This window comes from Triticum urartu, chromosome 3A, assembly GCF_056163025.1.
Source record: "Triticum urartu cultivar PI428250 chromosome 3A, HENAU_Tu73, whole genome shotgun sequence".
Classification (NCBI taxonomy): domain Eukaryota; kingdom Viridiplantae; phylum Streptophyta; class Magnoliopsida; order Poales; family Poaceae; genus Triticum; species Triticum urartu.
In genome coordinates, this window is record NC_141875.1 from 428,610,371 (window position 1) to 428,626,652 (window position 16,282).

At 48.1% G+C, this 16,282-nt stretch overlaps 1 protein-coding gene and 1 pseudogene across 2 annotated transcripts; both read left to right on the forward strand.

Annotated features, from left to right (window-relative positions):
- The first annotated feature begins 6,216 nt into the window (after nt 1–6,216).
- LOC125548436 (SNF1-related protein kinase regulatory subunit gamma-1-like) lies at nt 6,217–8,225 on the forward strand (annotated as a pseudogene). The gene is made up of 7 exons (XR_015599754.1): nt 6,217–6,410; nt 6,497–6,666; nt 6,762–6,851; nt 6,981–7,142; nt 7,218–7,300; nt 7,380–7,568; nt 7,661–8,225. The product of XR_015599754.1 is annotated as an SNF1-related protein kinase regulatory subunit gamma-1-like (transcript).
- Nucleotides 8,226–14,582: 6,357 nt separating this feature from the next.
- DFR (dihydroflavonol 4-reductase) lies at nt 14,583–16,216 on the forward strand. The gene is made up of 4 exons (XM_048707812.2): nt 14,583–14,872; nt 14,949–15,118; nt 15,194–15,388; nt 15,474–16,216. The coding sequence occupies exons 1-4, from the start codon at nt 14,755–14,757 to the stop codon at nt 16,053–16,055; spliced, it is 1,065 nt and encodes a 354-aa protein (XP_048563769.1). The 5' UTR covers nt 14,583–14,754; the 3' UTR covers nt 16,056–16,216.
- Nucleotides 16,217–16,282: the final 66 nt, after the last annotated feature.

A 16,282-nucleotide genomic window follows, 5' to 3' on the forward strand; every position in this document is an offset into this window, starting at 1 on the left:
AATCTCCTAATGATGTGATCTCGTTATCAAGTGACAACACATGTCTATGGTTAGAAAACCTTAACCATCTTTTGATTAACAGGCTAGTCTAGTAGAGGCTTACTAGGGACACGGTATTTGTTTATGTATCCACACATGTGTTTAAGTTTCCGATCAATACAATTCTAGCATGAATAATAAACCTTTATCATGACTAAGGAAAAATAATAATAATAACTTTATTATTGCCTCTAGGGCATATTTCCAACAGTGATCATGCCCCTATCCTTTGGGACTCTGGGATGGGACAAATCCCTAGAGGTAGTAGTTATAAGATGGAGAAATCGTGGCTCCTGAGGGGAGACTTTTCTAGTTTAGTGTTGGGGAACGTAGCATGCAATTTCAAAAAAATTCCTATGATCACGCAAGATCTATCTAGGAGATGCATAGAAACGAGAGGGGGAGAGTGTGTCCATGTACCCTCGTAGACCGAAAGCGGAAGCATTAGTTTAATGTGGTTGATGTAGTCGAACGTCTTCTCGATTCAACCGATCAAGTACCGAACATACGGCACCTCCGAGTTCTGCACACATTCAGCTCGATGACGTCCCTCGAACTCTTGATCCAGCAAAGTGTCAAGGGAGAGTTTCATCAGCACGCTGGCGTGGTGATGGTGAAGTGATCCGCACAGGGCTTCGCCTAAGCACTACGACAAATATGCCCGGAGGAGTAAACGGTGGAGGGGGGCACCGCACACGGCTAAGAACAATTGATGTGTCTTAGAGGTGCCCCCCGCCCCCATATATAAAGCAGGGAGAGGGGAGGAGGCTGGCCTAGGGCGCGCCAAGTGGGGGGGGTCCCACTTGGACTCCTTGTCCAATTCGGCCCCCCTTTCCTTTTACCGGAAGGGGAAAGGGGGAAGGAGAGGGAGGAGGACAAGGAAAGGGGGGCCGCGCCCCCTCCCCTAGTCCAATTCGGACTCCTTTCCTCGGGGGGGCACCCCTTGTGGACTGCCTTGCCTCCCTCCTATGGCCCATGTGGCCCATATTTTCCCCCGGGGGGTTCCGGTAACTCCCCGGCTACTCCGATACTTTCCGAAACACTTCCGATGTCTGAATACTATTGTCCAATATATCAATCTTTACCTCTCGACCATTTCGAGACTCCTCGTCATGTCTGTGATATCATCCGGCACTCCGAACAATCTTCGGTCATCAAAACACATAACTCATAATACAAATCGTCATCGAACGTTAAGCGTGCAGACCCTACGGGTTCGAGAACTATGTAGACATGACCGAGACACCTCTCCGGTCAATAACCAACAGCGGAACCTAGATGATCATATTGGTTCCCACATATTCTACAAAGATATTTATCAGTCAAATCGTAATGACAACATACGTCATTCCTTTTGGCATCAGTATGTTACTTGCCCGAGATTCGATCGTCGGTATCTTCATACCTAGTTCAATCTCATTACCGGCAAGTCTCTTTACTCGTTCTGTGATGCATCATCCCATAACTAACTCATTAGTCACATTGCTTGCAAGGCTTATCATGATGTGCATTACCGAGAGGGCCCAGAGATACCTCTCTGATACCCGGAGTGACAAATCCTAATCTCGATCTATGCCAAACCAACAAACACCTTTGGAGATACCTGTAGAGCATCTTTATAATCACCCATTTACGTTGTGACGTTTGATAGCACACAAGGTGTTCCTCCGGTATTCGAGAGTTGCATAATCTCACAGTCAAAGGAATATGTAAAAGTCATGAAGAAAGCAATAGCAATAAAACTTAACGATCATTATGCTAAGCTAACGGATGGGTATTGTCCATCACATCATTCTCCTAATGATGTGGTCCATTTCATTAAATGACAACACATGTCTATGGTTAGGAAACTTAACCATCTTTGATTAATGAGCTAGTCTAGTAGAGGCATACTAGGGAAAATTTGTTTTGTCTATGTATTCACACATGTATCAAGTTTCTGGTTAATACAATTCTAGCATGAATAATAAACATTTATCATGATATAAGGAAATATAAATAACAACTTTATTATTGCCTCTAGGGCATATTTCCTTCATCCAGTAGCTAGGATTTGGAATGAGCCCACCTCTGGTTCCACTTCCATAGATGATTGGTAGGATAAGCTTAGGAAAATCACTAAGGGGTGGAGCTCTAATGAGGAAGCTCAACTTAGGAGATACAGGAAAATCCTACTAGAAGAATATGATAGATTAGATATTAAATCTGAAACTATGCCCCTCTCTGAAACTGAACTTTCAAGACTGAAGTTCACCCACATTGAGCTTCAGAAAAATTGGTTATAGGAGGCGATTAAAGCTAAACAAAGATCTACAGATAGAGATATCAAGGGGGGTGACATAAACACTAGCTATTTCCATGTTGTGGCCAGCCAAAGGAGGAGGAAAACTGTTATCCACTCCCTGGATGGCCCCCATGGGCCTGTCACTAATACTAAATAAATGTTAGATATATCCAGTAAATTTTGTAAAGACCTATTCAAACTAGAGGACAGGGAGGGGTTTCATTTAAACCCCTATTTTTTCTCTGATGATGAAAATGTCAATAGTGCTAAAAATGAGATTCTATAAGCCCCCTTCTCTGAAGAGGAAGTTAAGAGTGTTGTCTTTGAATCTTATCCAGATGGAGCACCTGGCCCTGATGGGATTCCTTTTTTTCTTTTATCAACATTTCTGGGCCCTTATAAAAAAGGACCTCATGGCAATGTTTGAAGACTTCCATAGAGGAAGGCTTGCTATTCATAGGTTAAATTTTGCCATGCTGACCATCATCCCAAAAGAGGTTGATGCTTCACCTATGAAGAAATTTAGGCCTATTAGCTTGCTAAACTGCAGCTTTAAGATTTTAACCAAGGTTCTAACTAATAGACTAGAAATAAAACCCTTCATAGGCTTATAGCTAGTAATCAGTCTGCTTTTCTTAAGGGGAGGTACATACTAGAGAGTGTGGCCACTACCCATGAGGTGCTTCACTCTGTCCACTCTAGTAAAAGACATGGTCTGATCCGCAAGTTAGATTATGAAAAATCATTTGACAAGGTTAACTTGGAGTTCCTGGAAGAGCTCCTTAAGATCAGGGGTTTTGGTGGGAAGTGGATTCACTCGATCCAGCAAATTACCCATGGGGGATCTGTTGGGGTCAAGCTAAACAACACTGAGAATGACTTCTTCCTGACTGGGAAAGGTCTTAGACAAGGAGACCCCATCTCCCCACTTCTTTTCAATTTAGTAGTAGATGCACTCACTAGGATGTTGATCAAAGCTGTTGGCCACCAGCTAATTGTGGGACTGTGTCCTGAGGTTTATCCTGGGGATATCATTTGTCTACAGTATGCAGATGATACACTATTGTTCCTAGATAACAATATTGAACATGCTAAAAACCTCAAGATGGCCCGGAATTGCTTTGAGCAAGTCTTTGGTATGAGAATTAACTATAGTAAGAGTGAGCTCATCCCTATCAATATGGATAGTGAAGAATTCGGTTGCTTTTTAGAGGCTCTTGGTTGTGCTGGAGGTTCCTTCCCCATTAAATACCTTGGGGTTGCCCTCCACCATGATAAACTGAGAAGGGAAGACATCCAACCTCTAATTGATAAAAATATGAAAATAATTGATGGATGGAGGGGGGAGCTACTCTCCTACAAGGGTAGGCTGATCCCCATTCAAGCATGCCTAGCTAGCATACCTATCTACCTTTTATCCTTTTTCAAATTCCCTAAGTGGGCCATTGATTTATTCAACTCCCAAATGGCAAATTGTTTATGGAATTATTTTGAGGGGCATAGGAAGCTCCATTTAGCTAACTGGAAAATGGTGTGCATGAAAAAAGAGTTTTGTGGGTTAGGGATTCCAAATCTCCAAGATGTGAACCTTTGTCTCCTAGGATCTTGGATTAAAAGATACTATGAGGGGGGAGGAAAACCTCGGAAAGAGATAGTAGATCAGAAATACATGAGGGGAAGACTCAACTTATTTGCCCCTAAATCTAGTCTAAATATCTCTAGGTTCTGGAAAGGAGTTAGATCTATCATCCACGCCTTGAAATTTGGGTACAGATGGAAGGTGGGCATAGGGGACAGAATCAGGTTCTGGGAGGATACCTGGTTTGGCACCTCCCCCCTAGGAGTGCAATTTTGGCCTATTTATACAATTTGCAATGAACAGGCCAAGCGCATTAGAGAGGTGTGGGATGGAGATAACCTTATGCTTACTTTCAGAAGAAATTTCAATGAAAACTCATGGAACAATGGTACCAAATTGTGAAAATTGCACATGGGATTGTGTTTAGCAATGATCCAGACTCTCTTATTTGGCAGTTGGAAAATAAAGGGGTTTATTCTTCTAGCTCTTTGTACCATGTGATTAACTTTAAGGGGGTGCAGCCGCTGTTTATTCTTGCTGTGTGAAAACTTGTTGTGCCCCTAAAAATCCATGTCTTCCTCTGGTTGTTTTCACAGAATAAGCTCATGACTAGAGATAACATGAGGAAGAGACACATCATCAAGCCTCTTGACTGTGTGTTTTGTGCTGAAAACGTATCAAATGTCCACTTGTTCTTTGGGTGCATGGTAGCTAGGAATGTTTGGTCATTTGTTGGTGAGTTCTTCCAAATCCAGATAGGCACGGAATCTGTCGCTCGTTTATGGGTTTCCAATAAGAAAAACTCTAAGTTGAATACTATTAGTTCTGCTGTCCTATGGTGTTTGTGGAAATATAGGAACTCTATGATTTTTAACAACACCATTTGGACTTCCATTACACAGGTTTGGGGTCTGATCCTCAGAATACTCAAATTCTAGGGTGTCTTGTCTCCGGAAGCGGGGAGATCAAAACTGGAGGAGTTTCTGGGAGCTCTGACTAGTTTCCTTCAACAACCCTTGTGGATCACGAGTGGCTGACACTAAGGAAGAATGAAGTTGATGCTCGCTGGAGTATGCTCAAGATCTTAGGAGAAGACGATGGCTTCCAATCCCCTGCCAAGAAGCGAGACCCGATGGACAAAGACACCACAGGCAACCCGGCATCAACTCTCATGGCCTGCTGGTCGCCCCAAGCTGCTTTGGCGCGGCTGTTCAAGTTCGGGAGGTCTAGGGCCCTGGTCATGATGTGAAGGCACCTTGGGGGTGTGTTGCTAGGTTACTTTGGCCCGTGTGTTTATCCCTCCCTGACATGTGTGTCCTGAAGGGGTTTTTAGTTCTCCTCACCCCCCCCCCTAGTTGGGTTTGCAGAACCTCACATGTTGGGTTTGAGTCCCCTTTTGCCTGTAATGTTGCACTGGATACTGTGGATTTGGTTTCATTCTGGTAATGGAACCGGGGAGAGACCTCCCAGTTCTTCTAAAAAAATCCATCGTGTCATCGGGTAGTTACCCGCCGCCGATGGCCGTCTCGCCCCGTTGTCCTCTACTCCTGCGCCTCGTCCCCTCTCCGCTCCGACGGCCTCCCCTGCCACAACACCTCCTCACCTGCCCCGCTCCGACTGTGGTGCCGGCGCCATGGTCACCTCCTCCCCGCCGTTGTTGATTGGCCACACCGCCGCAGCTGATTGGTCGCGTCCTCCTGCTACCTCCCATGTGGTGCCGCGCTCCAACCCTCGAACGACAGGATTTGGAAGGAGGCGAGCACATGTCGTCGGCGGTGAGCCCCTATACTACATGCCCGCATCGTCATTCTTCTGCCATTGGGTCACCGGCGGGTGGGCCCCGACAATCCATTCATTAGATTATGGGCCTAAAAGAATTAGAGAAAGAAGTTAACAGGAAGTGAGGAAAGTTGCTTCGAGATAACTTCCCCTAAATTTACGATCGTTCCGTAGAACATGTTTTACAGAAGAAGAAAAACTGGAGGAGTTGTTGGAGTTGCTCTAAGTTAGTTGTGTAGGGGGGAGGTGTGATAATATGGGAGGCACTATTTTGTAAACAAAAACCAAAAAGAAAGGTAGGCTACACCTCCAAAAAATGAAGAAAAATAAATGCTTGGATGTGTATCACTCACTGATACAGTGTACTACTACAGTCACTGATTCGTGTGTTTATTTACTCCAAGAAAGCAAAACCGAGATGAATCCAAATGCAACACGTACGGCTGTGTGATGCTATTCCGTCCCCTACCCAACCGATGCGACGGTGCGCGAAGCTCCGTGGACGTGTCCCGGCAACTGCAAAGCAAAAGAACATTGCCAGAAACCGTCACGGTCAGAAGCAATAGATGCACGAGATGGAGATGGAAACAGTAGCAGCACCGGCGGCCGGCGGCAGCGAAGGAGCGACGACGGCGTCAGGGGAGTACTGGAGCGAGGCACTTAAGTCGTTCCTCGACCACATCCCCGTCTCCTCTCTCTCCGGCGCGCTCCGGCCCTCTCCCTCCCCAGGTACACGCGCCGAGCACGCATGCCACTCTCTTGCATCCTCATTCTGTGCGCCAGTCCGCTGGTGTCATGGCCGTCTTGGTGTGCAGCGTTGGAGCTCAACCTTGATGCCTGCGTGCTGGACGCCATCGGTTCCATGCGCCGCGCCAATGCGAGCGGATCCGTGATCGTCGACGAGGTCCACCGTAGCCTTAGCAAGTTCGTCGACCGCGACATAGGATACGTTGATTTCCCTAGCCTCGTCTTATGGGCACTCGAGGTAATTCTGCTTTGGCTGTCTGTAGATTATTAGTCGTGAGGTTTTACTGAAAGCCAGGTCTGAGCATCTTCTTCGGCTGCATTGCTTCTTCCTAGGAACTTGACAGGGTGAGCACTGAACGACAAGACAAGAGTTCCGACTTCCTCTCAAGTCTGAAACTGCATCCTCAGATTGCAGAAACCAAGGTACATTTTCCTCTACTTTGCAAACGTGTAGCCTACTGCTGGATGTTCATCGCTGCACTGAAATGGATGTGATCCAATGAAATATATGATTGCTTATGGTCCCGGTTCTTGCTCTGATGAACAAAACAGATTTCATGGTTAGCGAAGCTGTTCCTATGGGAGCCATTCTTCCCTGTTCGGTCCCATGATACGCTCTTCCATGCAATGCTGCTCTTCTCCAAACACCACAGGCTCAATGTGATACCTGTTGTTGAGTCGGTCAACTCCAGTGTTGACGGATTTCTTACTCAAGTACTAAGTTGATGCTCAACGCTTTTGAAGGCAGAATTGAATTATGAAAATAACTGCCAATGAACCGCACTACAGAATGCAGTCATGGAGCCGCTTCTCCAGTCAAGTGGTCTTGAATGGCTCGATAAAATCGCAGATAAACAGCTATCTGAATTTAGGTAAGCCCTGTGCTGAAAATCAAGTACCAAAACTAATTTAGGACCGTTTGTTATCAGTAATGTACTTGCTTGTTGCCAGATTTGCCAATGCGAGCAAGCCTGTTCTTGTGTACTCGGATGAGACTCTGGCCTATACATTTCGTGTTCTTTCGAAGGAGAAGACAGGAGTTGCAGTTATCGACCGAAAAACTCGGCGTTTGATTGGAATGATTTAGTGCAGCGATGTTTACCTGCTGTTGGACGATAGCTCCTTGTTCAGCAACAGAAAGCAAGTTTTCTGCTCTTTTTCTTCTCATCCCACTCAATGTTTGACTGAAGATAACTTTTGGTAACAAATAAAAACTGCACGTTGTTTATCAGGATCATGAGTGCTGAGGAATTCATCTTGCTGAAGAACAAGGATGAAAAATCCAGAACGGGGCATTCATCAGAATCTGATAGCATCCCCAGCCTCAGAAGCAGAGTGCAACAACCTGTTGTAACGAACCGGAGGTCCGACACCCTGAAGCAAGCAATGGAGAATCTAGCAGCCTCGGGAAGCAGCTGCAGCTTCATCGTGGACGAGCAGGGGCACGTGGAAGGAGTCGTGACGCCAAGAGACGTCATCTCTGTCTTCTCCCCGCCGTGCATGGACTCGAGGATCGATGGGGGCACCTTCTTCTCGGCCGCGCTTGAGCAGGCCGGCTGCCGCGTTGAGAATGGACAAATGATTAGGAACTCCTAGGCTCTTAGCTAATGATGATCGGATAGATTGCGTTTCGTTGGGGCAGAGTGCAGATAACTAACTCATCAGTTGATCTGTTTGCTCTTCACTAATAGGAGCATTTGGCACTGTCAAAAGCTACTGTCACTCTGTTCTTTTTGGTTAGTACTTGTTCACAAAAGATAAATCAGCAGTTCATAATGACGGTGGACATAATGTAAGAGGAGGGAATTGGTGGAATCGTTTCTTGTATTGCTGAGCCGGGCAAGTATATATTGTGTACATGTCTTGTAGGACAAAAAGGCATTGTAAAGGCGAACCAACCTGTGGTTGAGATGGTTAGGTGGACAGTGGTATCCCCAACCCACCAGGCTTCATAAATCTCAAGATGATATGCCGGCTCAGGTGCTCATAAGGGTAGGGTGTGCGTGTGTGCGTTCATAGGGGTGAGTGTATGCGCGTGTATATGAGCGCTTGTGTCTGTACTGATGCTAAAAAAGGCATTGTAAAGATAATACAGGAGGGATATGGATCGACTAAGGCAACTTTAACCGATCCCCTATCTGGCGCTAAGAGATGATAAATTTGGTTATCCTCCCTTATGCCGCACCTAGCCGATTCCCTAAACCTCCTAAGGGGGATAAATTATCCTCCACTGCCAAAAAAGCCCTAATCTCCCTAAATATGCTCGTGCCGTGTGCGGCTGAGAAAAACTCCTGCCTCCTCTGTCATACCGCAGCCGTCGCCAACCCCCGCCGCCGCCGCCGATGACCGACCTGGCCGTCGGAAGTGGAGCCAGGACCATTCCTCCACCCCGCCGGCCACCGCAGCCCGCGCCGAAGAAGAGCTTGGGGATAAAAAAAGTCCATCGGGTTCAAGCTCCGGCTACAACCGCGGCAAAGGTCGTCGGGGTGGAGAGCACCTCTCTGGCAACGGCCTGCTGCTCCTTACGGTGCCGAAAGAGCTCGAAAGGCGACGACGACGACATCGGCCCTAGCCGAGGAGGCTGCGAGGAAGAAGAAGAAGAGAAGAAGAAATTGACTCTGTTAGAGATATGATAGGCAAATCAACACGACGAAGAACGAAAAGCAACCAGGGGACACGAGATTTAACATGGAAAACCCCTCCAACACGAAGGGGGGATCACGAGCGCCAGCCAACAAATCTTCACTCTATCGGGGGAGGTTACAAACGCCGGGGATTACAATTGATCAACTTGTCCCGTGCGGCGGCTTACAAAGGATATATATAACACATGTGACCTAGGTCAATACTGATCCGTATTGCCGGGGGGCACCCCCAGCCTACCAGCGACAGGCCTCGCTCCGCCCGCTTGTCAGAAGTTAGCATTTCTTTTTATACTTGAATTTGGATCACAACATAACAGACTCCGATGGCACGTGCGGCATCTCCGACGACACCCACGGGCACAGCTCAGGCGCTTCCGGCATCGGCAGCCGGTAAGAAAGGTCGCGGCCCCAAGTGCTCGATCAAATGCCTACATGGTAAAAAAAACATGTTCAACATTTCAGCCGATCGGTGATTGTTGGTAGCCAGTGGTGATGTAGTTTCTTTGTTTCGTTGTTGTAGCGTGGAGATGAACACAAACGAATTCTTAGCTTCTTTGGAGTTGTCGGCCACGATGGGACTTGATGAGCTCTACTACGGCTCCATTTGTCACCATTTGGAGGTGGCCCAATACATGGAGCAAGAGGAGGTGGTCGGGGAAGAGGAGGTAGCCAAGGAAGAGGAGGAGGCCGATTAGGTGGTGGTCGTTGGGGAGGTGACCGATGATGAAGAGGAGGTTGTGGTGGTGACCGAAGCAAGCACGCGGCCGTCAAGGTCACACAACGCCAACTACATTGCAAAAGAAGATGTTGCTCTTTGCGATGCTTGGATGAACATCCCCATGGATGCAATGATTGGAACGGATCAAACCAAGACTATGTTTTGGGAGAGAATTGCCGATCAACAACATATACATGCTATGTGTTGTGGTGATTTTGGATCAAACATTGTGTTTGAAGTCATGTCTTTTGGGTGAACTATGCATGTTTTATTTGAAAATTATGATGATGAAACTATATGTTATGACGGTTATGTTATGCATGTTTGGATTTTAATGTTTTAATGATGTATATTGTGAAGTGTTTAAAGTTCATATGACTAAAACAAAAAAGCTATACAAAATATTTTTTTTACTTCACTAAGTTTATGGGACCGGCTAGATGTGGCCACCTATAAATGAGGATGATTTTCCTACACTAACTTTACTTGACCGGAATACTCCACTAACTTATAAGGGATTGTTTAGAGTTGCCCTAAACTGGATAATTAGGATTTAGGAAACGGTTTTGAGAAGAACAACACGAATATGAAGCAAAAGTTGTGCCATGTGTGCTACGCGCCCGTCGGCCGATGTACTGAAATTATCCGCCGCCTGAACAGCCGTTGGATCCCTGAGCTGTTAGCTGCCTGAGCTAGTGTATGTGTCCTGCATGCTCCCCTCATTATTCCTGTAACTTGTGCATTGTTGCAGAAACAAGACAACAAACTTGTCCCCTGACCCAATAGAGCTATGCCCAGCTTACCACCGCCGCCAACCCGCTCCCAAAATCAGCCCGCTACCGACGTGCAGGAGCTAAGTTGAACTCTTTGCAACACCATGGTGTACCATATCATGCGTCTCATGCTTGGATCAGACGCAAAATCAAGCTCACCGAGGGGCCCTGCTTGGAGAACAGGCGCGGCCTCTACGCCAGCATGATGGCGACGAGCTCCCATGCCGGGAACCCCTTTGACGATTTCTGCAACTGAAGCTATGTTTCTGAGACATGCGTTGTGTTGCAATGCTTTGCCTTGTACGCTCTAACATCATGCGCTCCTCCAACGCTTTCTGCAACCGGGGCTATGTTTCTGAAGCAAGACCCCTGTCGCAGAAGAAAAATATCTTCGTTGTTCAATCATTTTTTCTGAAACAAGACCTTTCTTGCAGAAACTTTCTAAAACTAGGCCCTGTTGCTAAAAAAGACTTCACCACCGAATTATTTTTTATTTCTAAAACAACATCTCTGTTGCAGAAACCATCTGAAACAATACAGTTGTTGCAAAAAAAATTGGCTGCAGAGGACTTGTGAATGCTCGATCAAGACTGATCCGACGGCTATACAGGCGGCGGACTTTGCCCATGCATCCGTCGGCTGAAGGATAGCTTTTTCCTCACAGGAAAGCCTTAAAAATAAATTAGCCAGATAAAGAGTAAAAGTGGGTTCCCCAAAAAAAAGTAAAATTGGGCAGTACGCAATCTCCAAACCGTGAGAAGAAGTCACTCTATGAAACGTCTTGTCTGGCCCCGTCTCACATCTTTGAAATACCAGTAAAATAAATACTGAAATATGGTTTTCAGCTTACTAATACTCCTTCTGTAAACTAATATAAAAGCGTTTAGATCACTACTTTAGTATTCTAAACACTTTTATATTAATTTACGGAGGGAGTACGTTATGAGTTTTTCATCGGCCTCTTGGGGACGGGCGAGGATAAAACTCTTTGCCTCCGCGATGACATTTGGGACCCAGCCGAAAGGGTCTCACAGGAGGAGAATGATGGGCTCGCTCTTGCTTTCCTTCTGGAGGAGATCGATAGAGTTGTGCTCGATATAAAATCGGACACGGCGCCAGGGCCGGATGGGTGGCCGGTCGAGTTTCTCAAAAAAATTGGCCTAACCTTAAGCACCTTTTCTATGCCATTGTGAATGGTTTTGCATTAGGCACCGTCGACCTCGCTAGATTAAACTATGGGGCGATCAGCTTGATCCCCAAAGTAAAAGGGGCTAACGACATAAAACTCTTTAGGCCGATCACCCTGATCAATGTCCCTTTCAAGATTTGCACGAAAACCTACGCATCCTGCTTGGCGCCTGTTGCACAACGGGTGATTAGCCCAAGTAAGACCGGGGTTTTGAAGCATCATAACATTCTAGAAGGCCCTCTAGCGCTTCTTGAAATCGTTCACGAGCTTAAACGAACCAAGTCGAGAGGCATTCTTCTCAAGTTAGATTTTGAGAAGGTCTACGACCGCGTGAACTGGGAGTTCGTGCGTGAGGTCCTCATCAAAAAGGGCTTTGATGGGGGCTTTGGTCACCGTATCATGCACCTGGTGAGTAGTGGACACACGGCGATGACCATCAACGGTGAAATGGGCAATTTCTTTCGCAACAAGCGTGGCCTTAGGCAGGGGGATCTGAGCTCGCCTTTGATTTTCAATTTTGTTGCGGATGCTCTAGCGGCTATGATTAAAAAGGCCAGGGCTGCGGGTCACATTAAAGGGTTAATCTCTGACCTCATTCCCGGTGGCGTGACTCACCTGTAGTACGCAGACGACACGATGTTGTTATTCGAGCCGGACGATCATAGCATTGCTTCGATTAAGTTATTGCTACTAACTTTTGAGATATTGTCCGAGCTAAAGATCAATTTTCTCAAAAGTGAAGTGATCACCATAGGGATGGATGATCGCGAAAGTAGGCGGGTGGCTAACTTGCTCAACTGTAAGCTTGGGAAGTTTCCGATAAAATATCTAGGACTGCCAATTTCGCACAAGAACCTGACCATAGCCGAGTGGGCGCATCTTTATGGCAAAGTGGTGAATCGAGTTAGTCCGTGGAGAGGGAGGTTTATGTCTTCAGCCGCTAGGTTAATTTTGAGAAGTTCATGCCCAGCTTTACAATGGGCTTGTTCCTCCTTGCCGATGGAGTGCATGCCCGGCTTGACACGCCGCACGCCCGGTTCTTTTGGGAAGGAACTGGGACGAAACGCAAATACCACTTGGTCAAGTGGGCTGCGGTATGTAGACCAAAGAAGTTCGGTGGTTTGGGGATCACGAACTCAAAACTTATGAATGTTGCCCTGCTCACCAAATGGTGGTGGCGACTCGCCCAAAATGAGAAGGGTCTCTGGGCGGACATCCTTCGGGAAAAATACTTCCCGGATGGCAATCTGTTTAAAGCCAAGCCCAAGGGATCGTCGTTTTGGAATGGCATCCAAGCAGTGAGACCAGCATTTGCGGTCGGGGCTCACTTTTCAGTCAATAGCGGAAAGTCTACGTGTTTCTGACTGTATTGTTGGAGGGGCCAAACTCCGTTGTGGCAATCACACCCGGAGTTGTATCATCTCGCCACAGACACGCACATTCTGGTAGCTGATGCCCTTAGAGTGCACCCTCCGGCGATATCCTTCCTCGGGACTCTGGAGGCAGGAGAGGCCGAGGAGTGGAATGCACTTGTGGCTAAGGTCGAGGGGAAGAGGCTCAGCCAGGATAAGGACGAGATCTTGTGGAGGCTAACGACTTCACGGAAATTCTCGGTCAAATCCTTATACGAGAAGCTTACGGAGGGGAATGAGCTCGATATGGCTAGGGGGCTGTGGAAGGCTGGCATTCCCCTTAAGATCAAGATTTTTATGTGGCAAATGTTCCGCAATCGCCTTCCAACCTCGGACAATGTGGCCAAGCGCAATGGGCCGGTGAATGGGACATGCGCCATCTGTGGTCTTGGGGAAGACGCTAACCACGTATTCTTCATATGTTGTCTCGCTAGATTTGCGTGGAGTGCGGTCAGAGACACTTTTAATCAGAATTGGAACCCGCAAACTAGCGTCGATATGCTTAACTTGCTATCCGCACAGAGGGGTGCGAATGCGAGGGTAGTTTGGCGCTGCGTAGGGGCGATGCTTTGGTCCATTTGGACCGTGAGGAACAAAATTACTATCAAGCACAAGTTTCCTGCTCACCCCGTTGAGATTCTTTTCAAATGTCATCTTTACCTACAGGCTTGGGCGCCATTGGGGAAGCAATGTGACAAGGATCGCATGATCGAGACGATGGAGCAGATCCAGCTGTGCATGACGAGAGCAAGACTTCAAGAACAACAAGCTTGAGCCTTTTGCGTTTAGTTTATTGGTGTCGCGAACCTTGCTATGAAATATCAACGCGTGTTTGAACTGTTAGCCTTATTTTTACCGAGACGTCGAGCCTGTTGAACTGTTGTCTGTTTGATTTGTAAACCTAAAACTTATGTGAATGCTGCCTTGTGGCTTTATTAATTTAAAACCGGACGCTTCGTGTGTCTATGTTTTTTTTTTTAAAAAGCCTTGCTGAGTGTTTTGAACCACGGCGTCTGCTCTGCCGTCCATAGAGATATGTAGCTGTCGCGGTGTTCAGACCCGTATCTCTCGCTAGGAGATGACCACGTAAAAAAAACAGAAGGAACTGCTTGGCTGAACGGAAGTCACGGCTCAAGCTCCCTCCCGCGTCGCCCATCATCGATCGCCTTGTGTCCGGTGGCTTTGCGGTCTGGCGGCGTGGCGGCCGCGCGCAACAACCAGCAAAATTGCTTGCGGCCTCAAAAAAAGCACTAGGTACCTGTGCTAGAAAATGCGGGGTGAGCGGTCCGAGCCGTCCCACTTGCACCCCTCCTCCATTGTTCATCGGCGCTTCAAACGTAAACCGGTGGGTGCACGTGCGATGCACCTACCTACCTTACTGGTAAATACCCTATTAGGTACCAACGGCACACGATGGCGCTCGCCTCGCGCACTGCCTCTGGAGCGCTCTTGCTTGCTCTCTCTCCCTCTCTCTCTCTCTTATATATAGTCAACCAAACGAAGCAAGTGGCCAAAGCAGCAGCAAGAGGAAGGCTCTTTGAAAGAAAGCTCAAGAAGGAAGTCGATAGAGAGAGACAAAGGGAGAAACAATGGACGGGAGCAAAGGGCCGGTGGTGGTGACCGGAGCGTCGGGTTTCGTAGGGTCATGGCTCGTCATGAAGCTCCTCCAGGCCGGGTACACCGTCCGGGCCACCGTGCGCGACCCGGGTGAGCCTCCGTCTCTCTCTCGACGTGGTAGCTAGCTAGCTTGACCGCATTCCTGATTTGTTTTTTTTTATGTCAGCCAACGTTGAGAAGAACAAGCCGTTGCTGGAGCTTCCCGGAGCCAAGGAGCGGCTGTCCATCTGGAAGGCCGACCTGAGCGACCAAGGCAGCTTCGACGACGCCATCGCCGGCTGCACCGGCGTCTTCCACGTCGCCACGCCCATGGACTTCGACTCCCAAGACCCCGAGGTAAATATCAATATCCGGGATAGCCACGGAAATACTGCTGCTAGTACGCAGTATCAAAAGCTGAGGTGAATGCAGAACGAGGTGATCAAGCCGACGGTGGAAGGGATGCTGAGCATCATGAGGGCCTGCAAAGAGGCTGGCACCGTGAAGCGCATCGTCTTCACCTCCTCCGCCGGCAGCGTCAACATCGAGGAGCGGCAGCGGCCAGCCTACGACCAGGACAACTGGAGCGACATCGACTTCTGCCGCCGCGTCAAGATGACAGGATGGGTGAGACGACAGCAGAGAGGCTTCTCTTCTCCACCTCTACTTGTTGAAGCAGCAATAATAACATGTGATGAGTCGGGTTTTGCAGATGTACTTCGTGTCCAAGGCCCTGGCAGAGAAGGCCGCCATGGAGTACGCCAGCGAGAACGGCCTGGACTTCATCAGCATCATCCCCACGCTCGTCGTCGGCCCCTTCCTCAGCGCCGGCATGCCGCCCAGCCTCGTCACCGCCCTCGCGCTCATCACCGGGAACGAGGCCCACTACTCGATCCTGAAGCAGGTGCAGCTGGTCCACCTGGACGACCTCTGCGACGCCATGACCTTTCTCTTCGAGCACCCGGAGGCCAACGGCCGCTACATCTGCTCCTCCCACGACGCCACCATCCACGGCCTCGCCACGATGCTCCGGGACAGGTTCCCCGAGTACCGCATCCCGCACAAGTTCCCGGGGGTCGATGACGACCTCCAGCCCATCCACTTCTCCTCCAGGAAGCTCCTCGACCACGGCTTCAGCTTCCGGTACACCGCCGAGGACATGTTCGACGCCGCCATCCGCACCTGCAGGGAGAAGGGCCTCATTCCTCTCGGAGACGCCCCGCCGCCTGCAGCCACCGGCAAGCTGGGAGCTCTTGCTGCGGGGGAAGGCCAAGCCATTGGTGCCGAGACATAATAAGCCAGCACTGCTGCTGCATGAATACTATTCTTGTGTTCGGAATTTGCATGGGCAGAGCCCTGTAACTGGTGGGATATCATGGACTATGAGTGCATCATTTTTTTTCCACCTCGGTAGTAGTATGAAATAAAATTAAAAATGACGCATAAACTTTATCAGTATTATTTTTCATATTCACTACTCCCTCCGATCCAAAATGAAGTGTCGCAGTTTTGAACTAGGCT

Excerpts from the sequence above, each read along its gene's own strand:
- DFR (XM_048707812.2), top strand. The coding sequence starts at position 14,755 with ATGGACGGGAGCAAAGGGCCGGTGGTGGTGACCGGAGCGTCGGGTTTC. Across the intron at positions 15,119-15,193 it reads TCGACTCCCAAGACCCCGAG|AACGAGGTGATCAAGCCGAC; the intron begins GTAAATATCAAT and ends AGGTGAATGCAG. Across the intron at positions 15,389-15,473 it reads GCGTCAAGATGACAGGATGG|ATGTACTTCGTGTCCAAGGC; the intron begins GTGAGACGACAG and ends CGGGTTTTGCAG.